Here is a 13,770-nt window from a genome sequence, read left to right on the forward strand (position 1 = left end):
GTCACATAATTACAAACACATTTTAAAAAATCTAACCAATGATGATCTGTAAAACCTCTCCATAAACTATAAAACACCACTGAAAGTAAACCTAAATAACTGAAGAAATACATCTTATTCATGAATTAGAAACTCAGTATTAGAGAGACGTCAATTCTTAACAAAGTTCCACATTTTTTTTCTTTAAAATTTACACGGGAATGCAAAGGAACAAGAACAGCTAAGCTGCTCTTTAAGGCAAAACAAAGTTAAGATGACCCGTTAATTAAAATTCATTATAAAGCCAGACTAAGTAAGTAAACCATGTGATATGGGCATAAAGGTAGGCAAAAAATCCAGTGAAGGAAAAAGGAGCCCGGAAAAAGACCACTGTATTCAATGGCCACTAGATTTACAATAAACATGCCAGTGCAGAGCATGGAAAAAGGATAATCTTTTCAGTACGCAGCACTGGGATAACTACATCTCCATCAGGAAAAAAACGAAACATGACCTCCACGTCTCACTTGGGCACAAAATCAATTCCAGGTTGACAAAGCAGTGAACTCTAGAAAAGGGGTTGGCAAACTTCCTGTTAAGAGCCAGATTTTTCTCTGCAGGCCACATATGGTGTCTGCTGCATATTCATCATCTTTTTTTCCAAAGCCTTTAAAAAAATGTAAAAACCTTACTCTAGGGCAGTATAAAAACAGAATATGGGGCAGATCTGCAAGCTGTAGTTTGCTGACACCTGTTTTACATGTTGATAATATATTTATGATCTACAGCAGAGAAGTTTCTTAAATGAGACACAGAGCACCAACCATAAAAAAAGGGTGCATTTGTTATGTTAAAAATAAGAAATTCTAAACAAGAATAAAATAAGAATTTTTAAGACATCACTAAGAGAGTCATAACGCAAACCAAAGTAGGAGAATGGTTTATACCCAGAATATTTAAAGAACTCCCTACAAATCAGCAAGAAAAAAACAACTAACAGAAAATGAACAAGAGCCGCTTCCCCGAAGAGTTCACTGAAGCATCTACTAAATACATGAAAAGGCGCCCATCCTCACTGATAACAAGGCTATTACAAAATAAAGTCACAAAAGGCCATCAATACTCACACACGCCAGAATGGTTAAAATTAACACCACGGTCAAGACAAACATGTGGCGAAGGCAGGGACAACGTGACTTCGCACACCGGCAGGGGTGCATAACTGCACATAACTGGCTTGGCATTACCTACTCAAGCTGAACTTACGCATACCCTGCGACTCTGAAATCCACTGTAGGACATTCTCAACAAAAATGCCCTCACAAAAACACTAAGAGACACATGAGTGATCATAGTAACATTCTTCATAAAATGCTGTGTCTAAGAGTTAATTAACACAGCAGGCCTGAGGGTATTCTAAGGAAGGCCTGCTTACAAGGCTGGAAGGCTGGCCCTGGGCGTCTGGGAACCTGGCTTCCAGGGCGGGTCTCACCATTTGCTGTACCTAAACTGTCTTCAAACAGAGTATGATTTACGTCAAACACCCACTTTACTTCTGAAAGTCACGGATTTAGGCCAGGCAGAGGGTGTCCTAGGCAGTGAGTCTCTAAGCTTCCCTGGCAGGTAACATTTCACATGTGGTGTCACCACTCACTACTGGGAAAATTGAGTGTGTCCTGCGTGACTCCTCTGAGAAAGCACTCTTGGAAGTTTCTGCTGGTTTGCTTCAGGCCACCCCATGCGCTTTCTCCCTGTGTGAATTTTGCTTATACCCTTTGCTGCTGTCTGTCATAGCCATGAGCATGAATATGTTAATTCTTGTGAGTCCTCCTAGTGGACCACTGAGCCTGGGGCGGCTCCTGACACACGGACCAAAACTGCTGGAAAAAACGTTCAGCAACAGTAAAATGATAATCTATTCACAGCAATGAAAACAATACCAAAGGTGCACACAAAACGGATGAATTACACAAACATGTGAGATGAAAGACGGCAGACCCGAGAACACCGTGTGATTCCATCATATGATCAAGATAAATGGCAGGTAAATCAGCTAAAGAGAAATAAAAGCCTACTACAAGAAAAAAATGAAAGTATTTATCTAATATCTAAAACCAAAATCTAAACGGTAAAGAAATAAATCTGGTATTTTTGAACATGAAGATAAAAACTGTCTGTGCCTCACAAACTGCATGTGAATTGAATAGAACACAAAAGGACAAGGGGCGCGCACAGATGAGCAGTCAGCCACCCCCCAGCCTGGAACACAAGAGACAGGGAAGGTTTGGGGACAAAAACTGGAAATGTCAAATGAGATACATTTTTCACACAAAACTGAGGAAAAAGTTTAAAGTAACAAAGAAGAAGAGAGACACATTCTTACATCCTTATGCTAGATGTGAAAATGTATTCTAAAAGTAGGCAGAGGCAATATGAATCGGAAGTCTTACAAAGCACGTACTGTTTGACGTAGCAAACGGATTTATTCAGTGATTGTTAACAGTGAAAAACTATAATGTACGGGTCTAACTAGAAGTTACTGGTTAAATAGAACTATGGAGTATGCTTACAAGGGAATAACTACAATTACTAAAAGTACTGTTATCTTTTAATTATCTCTGAAATGACACTGATAATAGAGTAAATGAAAGTAAGTTAAGATGTAAGCTTCATGAAGGCAGAATTTTGTTTTCATCACAGCTACAAACCTAGCTCTAGAATCACTATCAGGTAGTATAAAGTTAATAAATATTTGCTGAATAAATGAATGAAAAAGTCACAAGAATAGTTAAAATGACCCTGCCCTCCCCCCTCACACAATTCCCATAGATAAGTAGGAAGTCTAGCAGGGAGACAGCCATGACTGTGCTCACAGGATCATCTCTGAATGATGGGAGTTGTGGGTCATGTTTATTTTACTATTGCTGATATTACCTGAATGTTCTACAATGAGCATTATAATACTTCCCCCCAAAAACAGACACATGCTTTCTTTCTTGACTGACTCTATGGAGTAGGACAGATTGGGGGGAGGGCAAAAAGAGAACTTATACTTTTTATTTCAAAGGGTTCTGAATATTTGGCTTATTTATAACTAATACATAAATGTGGTATGTGTTTCAGACCAATCATGCAATGAGAAGACAGATGGCAGGAAGATTTACTCAAAATCTATGAACACTATCATGGTGACACCCCTGCCCATCCGCCCCCGCCAGTCACGTTCCCTCCCGGGCCCTCTCTCTCCCAGGCCCAGCTTCCACGGACACTTCGGCCTGCAGTGTTCTAATCGCATAATGATTAAAATCATGAATTTTATACTCATAACCATCCTGTTAATTATCCTCATTAATTAAGACTTTAAACATATTCTTTATAAGAGGTTACAAATTAGGAAATCTATGTCCCAGAAAATTCCAACAATCATTATGTTTCCTCAGATAGAAATCTCCACTTATTATATGATATATTCCAAGTTACATAAGAAAGGACTCACCCACAAACTCCCAGTATTTTTTATAATCAGCAGGAAATTTTCGTAATTGCAACTGATGGAATTTCTCTTTATTGGGAGAGCTGATCCATTCCTGTGCCACCTACACAAAGCCAAAAAAGCAAATTAAGAAAGCAAAATCATCTGAAAAACCAATGCTAAACAGCAACATTTTCCAAAGTAAGCAACAGTAAAATCCAGAACCTAGAATCCCAGGTGACAGAAACATTAAAAATGTGGGACTTCCGGTTTCCAGCTTGGCATGTAAGGAACTCAGAAGTCGCTGCTCCATCTCAACCACAAGCAGAGACAGACAGGGGATGCAGACAATCACAACCTACCCTCATAACTTAGGAGCAGAAACTCTTCAGTAGAAACCTCCGTGCCAGGACAGGAAAAACTGAACTGTAACTGACAAACTACACGAGGCTCAGTATGGACAACTCTGAATGTTAAAAACTCGAGGGGGACCCAGGCCCAAGGGGGACCCCGCACTCTCGTGAGTTTTACATCTAGGAGCTCTACCAGGCCCTCACAGTGAATACTGGAGAAAATTCCCTGTGTGCTTCCAGCAAGGGGGTGGTTAGGGACTGAGGGGAAGAAACCACTTTGAAATACACCCGCGCATTCTGACCTTAACAAGGCTTGGTCTACAAAGCAACTATTTTACCAGAGCCAAACCTGCTGGGGATTTATCACAGCCCAACCGACTTGAGGGAAGATAATCAAGTCCAGCAGTTTGAGCCATCCTGTCTCCCCCAAGGAGGTGGGGGAAACTAAGAAGTGTGTGTCAAGTCCATTGTCCAGAGGCAAGCGCTCACTAAAAGACCAACACCGAGGACTGGAATGCTTCCCCTTCCCCCATACCTCACTACCATATTACTAAAGACCCATTTACTGCTGCTCCTTTTACTCAGTAGATCATGTCCACCTTGCAACAGAAAACGACAAGGCACACTCAAAGGCAAAAATCACAGTTTGGAGAGACTGAACAATCATCAGAACCAGTCAGATATGGCAGGAATACTGGAATTATCTGATGGAATTAAAAAAAAAAAAAAACCTGTAATTAATACGCTAAGAGTTTAATGGAAAAAGTAGACTATGAAATAATAGATGGATAATGTAATCAAAGAGATGTCAATTCTAAGGAGGAATCAAGAAGAACTGCTAGAAATCAAAAACACTGTAACACAAATGAAAGATGCCTCTGATGGTTGAGGAGAAGATCTCTGAGCTGGAGGATACACAGCAACATAAACTACGAAAGCTGAAAACCAAAGAAACAAAAAACTGGGGAAAAAATAACAGAATATTCCAGGAACTATGTGACAATGAGAAAAGGTGGAACACACATGTAATGGGGACACCACAAGAGAGGAAGAGAGAGGGAAAGAAGCAGTATTTGAAGCAATCATGACTCATTCCAAAATTAATGTCAGACACCAAATCACAGATCCAGGAAGTTCAGAGACCAAGCAGAATAAATGTCAAAAACGATACCTAGCCATGTCATATTCAAACCTCAGGAATATGAAATATCAAAGATAAAGAAAAAATCTCGAAAGAAGCCAGTGGTAAAAAAACACCTTGCCTATAGAAAAGGTAAGAATTACACCTGACTTCTCCTCAGAAACAATGCAAGCAAGAAGAGAGGAGAGGGAAAAATATTTAGACTGTAAGAGAGAAAAAAACCTACCAATCTAGAATTCTGAATCCTGCAAAATTATCCTTTAAAAGTGAAGAATAAATAGTTTCTCAGACAAAATTTGAGAGAACTTGTTACCACTGGACCTATCCTGCAAGAGGTATTATAAGATCTTCAGAGAGAAGGAAAATGACATAGGTCAGAAGCTCTAATCTGCTTAAACAAGACAAGAACATTGGAGAATGAATAAGAGAAGGTAAAATTAAATTTTTTATGTTTCTTATTCGTAATTTGAGCTAACAGATAATAGTTTATTCAAAATAACAGCAACAATATATTCAACTATGGATGCTTCCGCGTGTGTACATACATGCTCATCTATGCCTATGCAAGGGAAATGAATGACAGCAGTGACATGACAGACAAGAAGAATTAGGAATATTTTGTTATTATTAAGTAGTCACAATATCCATAAGGCATTATCTAAAAGTAAACTTAGATTAGTTTTAAATATATACTGCAAGCTCTAAGGCAATCACTAATAAAAAAATATATATACTGATATGCTAATGATAGACAGAAAACAGAATTACATAAAATGCTCAATTAAAACCACAACAGCAGAAAAAGCATGGAAGACAAAAATAGAAACAAAGAACAAGGGTAACAAATAGAAAATAGTAACAAATATGGTAGAAATTAATCCACCTCTATCAATAATCACATTAAATATCAATGGTCTAAATACACCAATTCGGATTGGAAGAGTGGATCAAAACACAAGACCTAACTATATGTTGTCTACGAGAAACTCACTTTATATATAAAGACATTGTAAACTAAGTAACAGAATGAAGATAAACCATGTTAACACTAATCAAAAGCAAGCAGTAGTTTGACACAAGGCAGTTTACATGGTCAGATTTAAAATCTAAAAGAGAGTCTGAAGCTAGTTTAGCAGTAAGTATATAGAAAATTAAGTAAATAAAATAATAAATTCAGAGAAAGCAAAGAGTTGGTAAGGAAAGCAAAAGTAGTTCTAGCACACCACATGACTAAGCTGTGGATGCCTCTTGCATAGTCAGACAACAACAAATACTGACCTAAAAATTACAAGACAGCTCCACAGTCAGGATGGGGAAATGGGGAAGCGGGTGTGTGAAGGTAGGGCTGGGAAGAGAGGGTACTTTCTGTAGTGGGAAACTAACAGAAAATGCCTAAAACTGAAAAATTGAGAAGTCAAAATCGTGGCATGTTATTTAGAAATATGGAAGCAAATAACAAGAGGATCCATCAAGAATCAAACATGACTACTTGAGGAGGTGATGGTGTGTGCTGTTTTTTTTATAATGGGCCTTCCATCAGGATTTGACCATTTTAAACTCTGTGCACATACAAATGAAACTTGTGTTCATTCTGCTTTGAAAGGATTAGGGCTACAAAAATGTCGTGAAGAAGGAGACCTTAAAGAGGAACATATAAATACCTCTTAACTCAGGGAAAAATAAAATCAGAAAAAAATGTCCTAAATTTAAGAACTATGAATGACTTTCAAATGGTTTATTGCTTTCCAGAAATAGTAAAGGCTGAAGAAAAAAATTAGCTTCAAAATGAAGAAAATTTCTGTATTTTCCCTGGCTTATTTAACTGTATCAACTATTCACTGAGCTAACAATTTTTGTAAGGTAAGAAAATAATTCTTGTAATACTAAATATTTCACTGTGTTGTTATGGAGAGAGACTGAAGACTCTCTATCAATTAGTTGTTTCTAATGCTTTCCCAACTCTAGTGAAACAAGTCTCAAGACAATGGCTGAAAAAAAAAAAAAAAGACACTGGCTGGAATCTGGGGCATACATTGATACAGACTGGCCTCTCCGTGCAACGCTTCTACATCCTAAGCCTGATCTCCCCTCAGTGTCTTTGCACTCCCTCTGCCTGGAACGTACTTCCCGTGACCCACCCCTTCCATTCTCAGTGTGAACACCAGTGCTCCCTGAGGCTGTCTGACCTTTCAATCTATAGTGCCCTCTCCCTTTTGTTCTAGGTCATTCTAGATCACGCTAGAGCCTTTTATCCTCATCTGAAATGACCACTCCCAGAAGACAGAGGCCCTGTCGTCTCGTTCACCCCTTGCCCTCCCAGGCCTGTGATAGCGCTTGGCAAGTATCAGGCACCGAAGTATCTGTCCCGTGAGTGAACGCGCAAGTGTTCACCTGAGTGCTCCTGGTTTTGTTTTTAAGAGTTTTACTACATACATACTTTGGTCTTTTTTTTACAAAGAATTTGGAAGAAGTAAAAATCTACCTGCTTTGAGAATACCAAAGTGCAGCTGGGTGTTTTCACTATAAGGATGGCTAGCTGTTTTTCTGAGGTTCAAATTTCACCAGGAATCCTGTATTTTATTTAGCAATCCTAGTCAGAGGGAGGGAGAGAGAAGACCCAGAATGGGATGTGTTGGGGTAAGGGAGGCAGCTACAGGGAGAGAGCAGCTGCTATGAGGTGTAAGAAGCTGGGAAGGCAGATGTGAACAGAGAAATCTGGATTTATTGCTTTGTGTCAATCGATGTAATTCACTCTCTGCTACCTCCTCAAGGAAACTTCAGTAAAGGTCTACATTCCTTTTCAAAAAAATAAATGCAGATGGGAGACTGTCTCCTCTGAGATGTTCTCCCTTACCTTTGCCCCAGAAAACACTTCCTCCTGTGCTACCTCTGGACTTGGCACATTAGCACTCTGAACTGTGTCTGTAAGCTCCAGGAGGGCAGAGGTCAACCAAGCGTTTCCTCTGTACCACCAGCATCTAGAACCCGGTCTGGCACAGAGTCTGTTCAGCATGAAATCTACAAGCTACATCTAAGTCAAAACAAGGTCAGTTATTTTAGCTGTACTATTACTTGGCACGGTAAAGAAAGGCAATTTCAAAGTCTACATGTATACAATTAAAGCACATACTTACTGTTTCAAAAGTATTCAATATCATCAAAGGGAAAAAAACATTAAAATAATCTCCACAGTCTTGGAATCTGACAGGCACACGTCTTGCGATGGACTGACAAAGACTTGACGGGGGCCCATACTGATCAAAGTTCACGAACATGTCGTACTTCCATTTTAAGACCTCTTTAACGAAGGTGTCAGAGACGGACTGTGATGACAGGATGTTTACTGGAGAGGAGACCGGAAAAGATTTGCTTTCACCAAGTGGAACTTTGTAACCTTGCCTGCTGGAATTATTTGGAGTCTGAGGATGAAGGATGTTGCATGCACTCTTCACTTCACCCATTGGCTTCTGAGACACCAGAGAAGTCGGCTGTGGTACTTTCAAAACAGACTGTATCCCAGTTGACTTTTTTAGAGCTGGTGGAAGTGCTGAGGTATTCTCCAAAGACTTGGAAAGATGAGCAATTCGTGAAGTACTACTTGAGCTAAAAATCTTAGCAGTGGAGGGTCTGGAAGGTTTAGACGCAGAGAGAGGCAAGGCAGGTTTACGAAATACATCTTCATCTGCTGCTTTAGCTTCTGAGTGTTTCGAGCAGTATTCACCCTGGTTTTTCAGAGTTTCAACACAATCTTTATACTTACATTTTGTGCTACTCACAGATTCCAACTGAGGCCGACTGGTGGAAACTTCTTCTACCTGAACTGTGTCTTTTCCATGAACTACTTCAATGAGGTTATCATTCTCTTTCTCCATTTGTGAACATAAATCCATATCTTCAGGATCACGCTGTGTTAGAAATATATCATCTCCCTCTATATCACTGTTGGATTCAGGCTCTCCCTCTTTCAAAGATGCCACCTCTAAACGATGTACTGTTAGGTCACCTCCACCTAAAGGGTCCTCTGAAGTAGAGACAATGACTTCACTCGTTGGTATTCTTCCATTCCACACTACAGAACTGCACTGGTTCAAGAGACAAGGATCATCAGTTACCTGAGAAACGTGTTTTGCTTTTGTGGGTTCTGTTTCAGAAGACACACATTTTAACTGTTTTTCACTATTGTTAGCAGCTACCTCAGATCCCCCTTTATGACTATAATCTGACCTATCGGACTCCGGTACAAATGTGTCAGAATCCTGTGCTGCGTGCGGTCCTGCTCTTGGAGTAACTGTACTTTCACAGTCAAGGAGTCTTTGTCTATTTTGTTGCAATTTGGGTCTCATCTGCCTTCGCAACTGAAGGTCTTGACTCGTCAGCAATTTCTTATTATTTCTGACAGACAGAGTTTGAGGAGAAATTAATTTAGCCTTTTTCCGGGTATCGACTACTCCAACAGTTTTGCCATAGTCACGTAACCGAGATATAGAGTCTAAAGATCGCTGAGACAACTCAAATGCCCTACGAGGAGCCTTTTTCAGACCAAGTTTCTCAACTGTTGAAGCTGGTTCCGGACACTGGCGAAACTTCTTTGGTGGCACAACAGCAGGAGTTGTTCGACAGCTTATGTAACTTGAACTTTTATTCTGCCCTTTTCTGGTATCGGAATGTGTCTTCCTAGGAGTTTTAGAAAGTGGGACTTTCCGAACAGGTTTGGAGCAAGTGCGAAGCTTTGGAGGGGACTTCTTTAGGGACGCCGCGGTGGGTCTCTGAATACTTGAACTGGGAGCTGTGGTCCTTACATCTGCACTTTTTACATCATCTTCAGTTAGCTCTCCCTCGTTAAGATCAGACTGGTCCTTACTTCTGACAGAAGAAGGCCTTAGATGATCTTCAGCCACAGGTTTTTCATATCGTTTTCTCTTGGGTTTTTTTACCTCAATTTCACAAAACTCCTCAACAGAAATACTACTCCTCTGTGGTTCTGCTTGTTCCTCAACACCCTCTGTTACTTTTTTAATGACCTCTCCAGACACATAATCTGTATCATAACCCCAGTCATTTGTGGTATCACCTATACGAGTCAAGCATGAATTTTTTTCATCCTCTTGAACTGAACTGTTGTTGTCTGGTTTCTGATCTTGCCAAACTGAAAACATTTCAAATGGACTTTCAAACTCAAAAAACTGAGAATCAGATTCCTCAAACTCCAACAGGGACTTTGTCTTTTCTTCCTTGATCACCTTCTGTTTCACATTCGTATCAGCTACTGAAGTATGCTGCTCTGGACAGGCCTTCCCAACGCACAGTTCATCCTGTTTAATGAGTTTCTCAAAACCCAGAGTTCTTTCATCATCATCATCATCATCATCATCAGAATCTGAGATAACAATAACATGCTCACGGCAGGTTTTCCCGTTATTTCGGTTAGCTGTGAAACATCTTTTATCATCTTTTACTTTTCTTTGTAGCTGGGATGAACTTTTTGGGGTCAAATCTGATGGGAACTTAGTAACACTGGCTTGAGCTATTAGAGATAAGTTGTGGAGGTCTCTGTCTACCTGAGAATCTGTTAAGATGTCAGACTTAGGACTGATGCTAGGGGCCTGTTCTCTCAAAGCAGAAGAAACCTGGTCGGTACACTTGCTAATTTCCTTACCTCTTGTTTCAAGTACAGTCACAGGATCTTTAAAAGGTGTTTTCTTCACAATAGTATTGGGCATTTCTGCAAACAAATTCTTATTACCAACATGACACTCCTGTATTTGACAGCTGTTTTCAGGGGTATCCAACTCTTCTTTCTTTATTTGTTTCTTTTTCAGCAATAAACTGTTTTGAGACTTTTGTTCTCCATTTTTCTCGTCCAGAATACCATTAGCGTCCAAAGAGAGGTTGTGCATGAAGCCATCTCCTTTCTGACCTAGATCCTTCCTTGAATAGAAACTCTCAATGCTAGATACAGGCAGGTTTTCCTCTAAACTGACAGCACTGCTGACCACGGAACTTTTCTGGTGTGGCTTTTTTATTACATGTGATAACTTAGCACAGATTTCATCTTTCTGTGTCTTAGTTTTTGTTTTTGAGGTTTTGCCAAGAGTATCATCCTTTAAAGAGAAATCCTCATTTGATGTGGACACCTTTTCCAGAGAATCAGTGCTAGAATCAGTCAACTTTATTATTCCTCTGTCAAATACCCTTTCTGGACCATTTCTTGAGGTACAATGCTGCGGTGTACATGAGGCATTCTCTTTTACAGACTTACACTTCCCTGTACTTATTTTCATTTGGTCTTGAGCTCGTTCAGTGATATTTTTACTTCTCTGCTTTAAGCAAGGCTCAGCTGAGAGGTGGTCTAGTTTCAGATCTTTTATGTGGTTTTGCTCATTATTTGCTTTGCTCAAAATACTTGCTTGCAGGTGATGCATCTCAGCTTTCAATGGCTGTTTAGAAAGTGTTGGGCTGTTCATGTCCTTTTTAGGTTTCTTCCCTAACAGCTCACTTTCTTCCTCACAAGATACGAAAGGGGTTTCACACAGAGGACTCAGACCCACGAAAGTGCTACTCTGAGGCACTTTGAATTTGATGTTTCTGATAATTTGCTTTAAACAAGCCTGTAACTCGTGGGTTTCCTGACTGGTCAACTGCCAACCTAAAGATAAATTTCCTCGCAGGAATAAGTTGAGCTTATCCCAGAATCGCTTACACAGAGTTTGCTGCCCAAGCTGATAACCTTCTTTAAGGAGACTTCTAATCAGCTGCACACAAGCCAGCTGCACAGAGTTGGATGGCACTGAATGCAATGACAAAGACGATATCATTCCCATTCCTTTGGAGCAATTTCCAGATGACTTCTCAGAACTCCGTGCAAACGCACAGGTGGGAAGCTTGGCACACTTTACAACGGCTTCCACCCACTGCTGGGAACTAACCCACAGCAAATGCAAACATTTTTTATTCCTATGAAGTTCAATCACTGATATCAAAATCAGAAGAAAAAACTCAGTGACTTTGTCACACATGGCATCTGGTTGGTTGAGGACATCTTTGACTTCAGAATGCAGATGATGAATAACCTCCACTATGTAAGCCACACCCAAATCCTTCAGATCCATGAGGGACTGAACAAAAGGGATGAACCACAGAAATGTGCTGTTATGAACACGCATGTCTTGACCAATATCTGACTGAAGCACACTGGCTAATGTTTCCATTTCTTCATACATGTTAGGACAATAATCTGTGCAAATGGCTGATCTCCATCCCGAATCCTAAAATGAAAGAAATACTGACATTCAGATAAACAAGCACCACTCGTGACAGGATTAACACACAAGTTGTAAACAAGACAATATGCTGCTCAATTTTCCTGTTTTGGTGTACATATACATACCCCCTAGAAACTGAAAACACAGCTCAATTTTGAGGTTAAGGTTTCATGAAAAGGTAAATTTATAACATCTCCATAAACTCTGACCTTCTTTCCAGAGTTAGCTGGTTTTGGTTTCTAGTCATGGAACTTGTCTCTCCCAATGCCATAAACATTCCACCCTTCCTAAGTGCCATTAGAGTCCATTTTTACCCCAGGCACTACTGTTCAATCAGAAAGATTTTATGTAACAGTTGATTCAGAATAACTACGTATCATAAAATTGGCAACTGAACTAATTATGTGAAACACTGTCTATACAATACAAATGCAATACAATTATCGTCTGAATTCTCAAAATGTTTTATACCTTTTTGGTCTTTTCAGGATTATAATTGTACACAATCTGGCTGCAAGTCACCATATCATCAAAATACGACTCTGGTTCTAACTTGGCCCTTAAAAGAATAAATAGAAATTACTGAAATGAAGGGGAAAAAAAGAAAAAAAACCCTGTTGTTACATCAGTTACAACAGATTTCCTCATCCAGACTGTCTGAAATCCTGACACACGAACTGAACCAACCTCACAGAGCTGTTCCGTATATTTTGGATCTCTTTATTGTAGCTCGTATTGTTGATGATGGTTTGAAATGCCTCAATAGGATCAATAAGTTGACCCCAGACCTTAGATCCAAGGCGATCCAGAATCACCATGAAACAGTGTAAAGCTGGCCAGAAAGGATCCACACTGTCATCTGAAATACAATGGAATAATTGCCAAATCACAAAACAATTAGAAAAAGGTATATATTGAGAATTAAACATTCTTTACCTGGGTAGCAACAAAACTGAAAGCAAAGCAGCAAGTAATTTAAAGTTAAGAGCTGTCAACTATAAGGTTCAGAAAGCTGGCAAATTTTTAAATTGTTTTTCCATCTTTTTTTAAAGCAATACACCTCTATGAGAAATCTTTTTGTGTAGAACAAACTGAGATAATCTTTTTTTTTATAATGGAGATAACTAGAGATTGAATTTAGGACCTCATGCATGCTAAGCAAGTGCTTGAGCTACGCTACCCCCCAAGATAGTCTAGATAAAGCCAACTTTCTCATCCTGTTTGCCACACTTGAAATAATCATTCCTACTCTGCTTCATCTAGAACTTTATACGCCCATCCTCCAAAAAATAACAGAAAAAAAAGCAGAGGAAAAAAGAGAGAAAGAAAAACTTAGTATCTATAGCTACCATGATGCAGGAAATTCTGGTTTCACGTGATCCTGAGTTGTGTGTGTGACCTGGCTGATGTAAAGAACCGAATCCCTTAGCTGCTGGATAAGCAGTGATACACACCCTCCAACTCGCTGTATCTCAACATGGCCTTGTGGTTATCTTCATTTCATCCAACTGGCAAGAATCTCATTACTCACAAGCTCTTACCTCTAGTCCTTTCCCTCTTCTC

At 39.6% G+C, this 13,770-nt stretch overlaps 1 protein-coding gene across 4 annotated transcripts in view; it reads right to left on the reverse strand.

Annotated features, from left to right (window-relative positions):
* SETX (senataxin) overlaps positions 1-13,770 on the reverse strand; it is a 65,660-nt gene that overhangs the window by 33,894 nt on the left and 17,996 nt on the right. For all 4 annotated transcript variants that reach the window (XM_032478725.1, XM_032478724.1, XM_032478722.1 and 1 more), the window contains exons 8-11: positions 12,895-13,066; positions 12,679-12,766; positions 8,080-12,210; positions 3,476-3,575 (exon numbers count right to left, since the gene is read on the reverse strand). In XM_032478725.1, coding sequence (XP_032334616.1) covers positions 3,476-3,575; positions 8,080-12,210; positions 12,679-12,766; positions 12,895-13,066 — 4,491 coding nt within the window. The remainder of the gene's footprint in view (positions 1-3,475; positions 3,576-8,079; positions 12,211-12,678; positions 12,767-12,894; positions 13,067-13,770) is intronic.

This window comes from Camelus ferus, chromosome 4 (genome assembly GCF_009834535.1).
Source record: "Camelus ferus isolate YT-003-E chromosome 4, BCGSAC_Cfer_1.0, whole genome shotgun sequence".
NCBI classification, from domain to species: Eukaryota; Metazoa; Chordata; class Mammalia; order Artiodactyla; family Camelidae; genus Camelus; species Camelus ferus.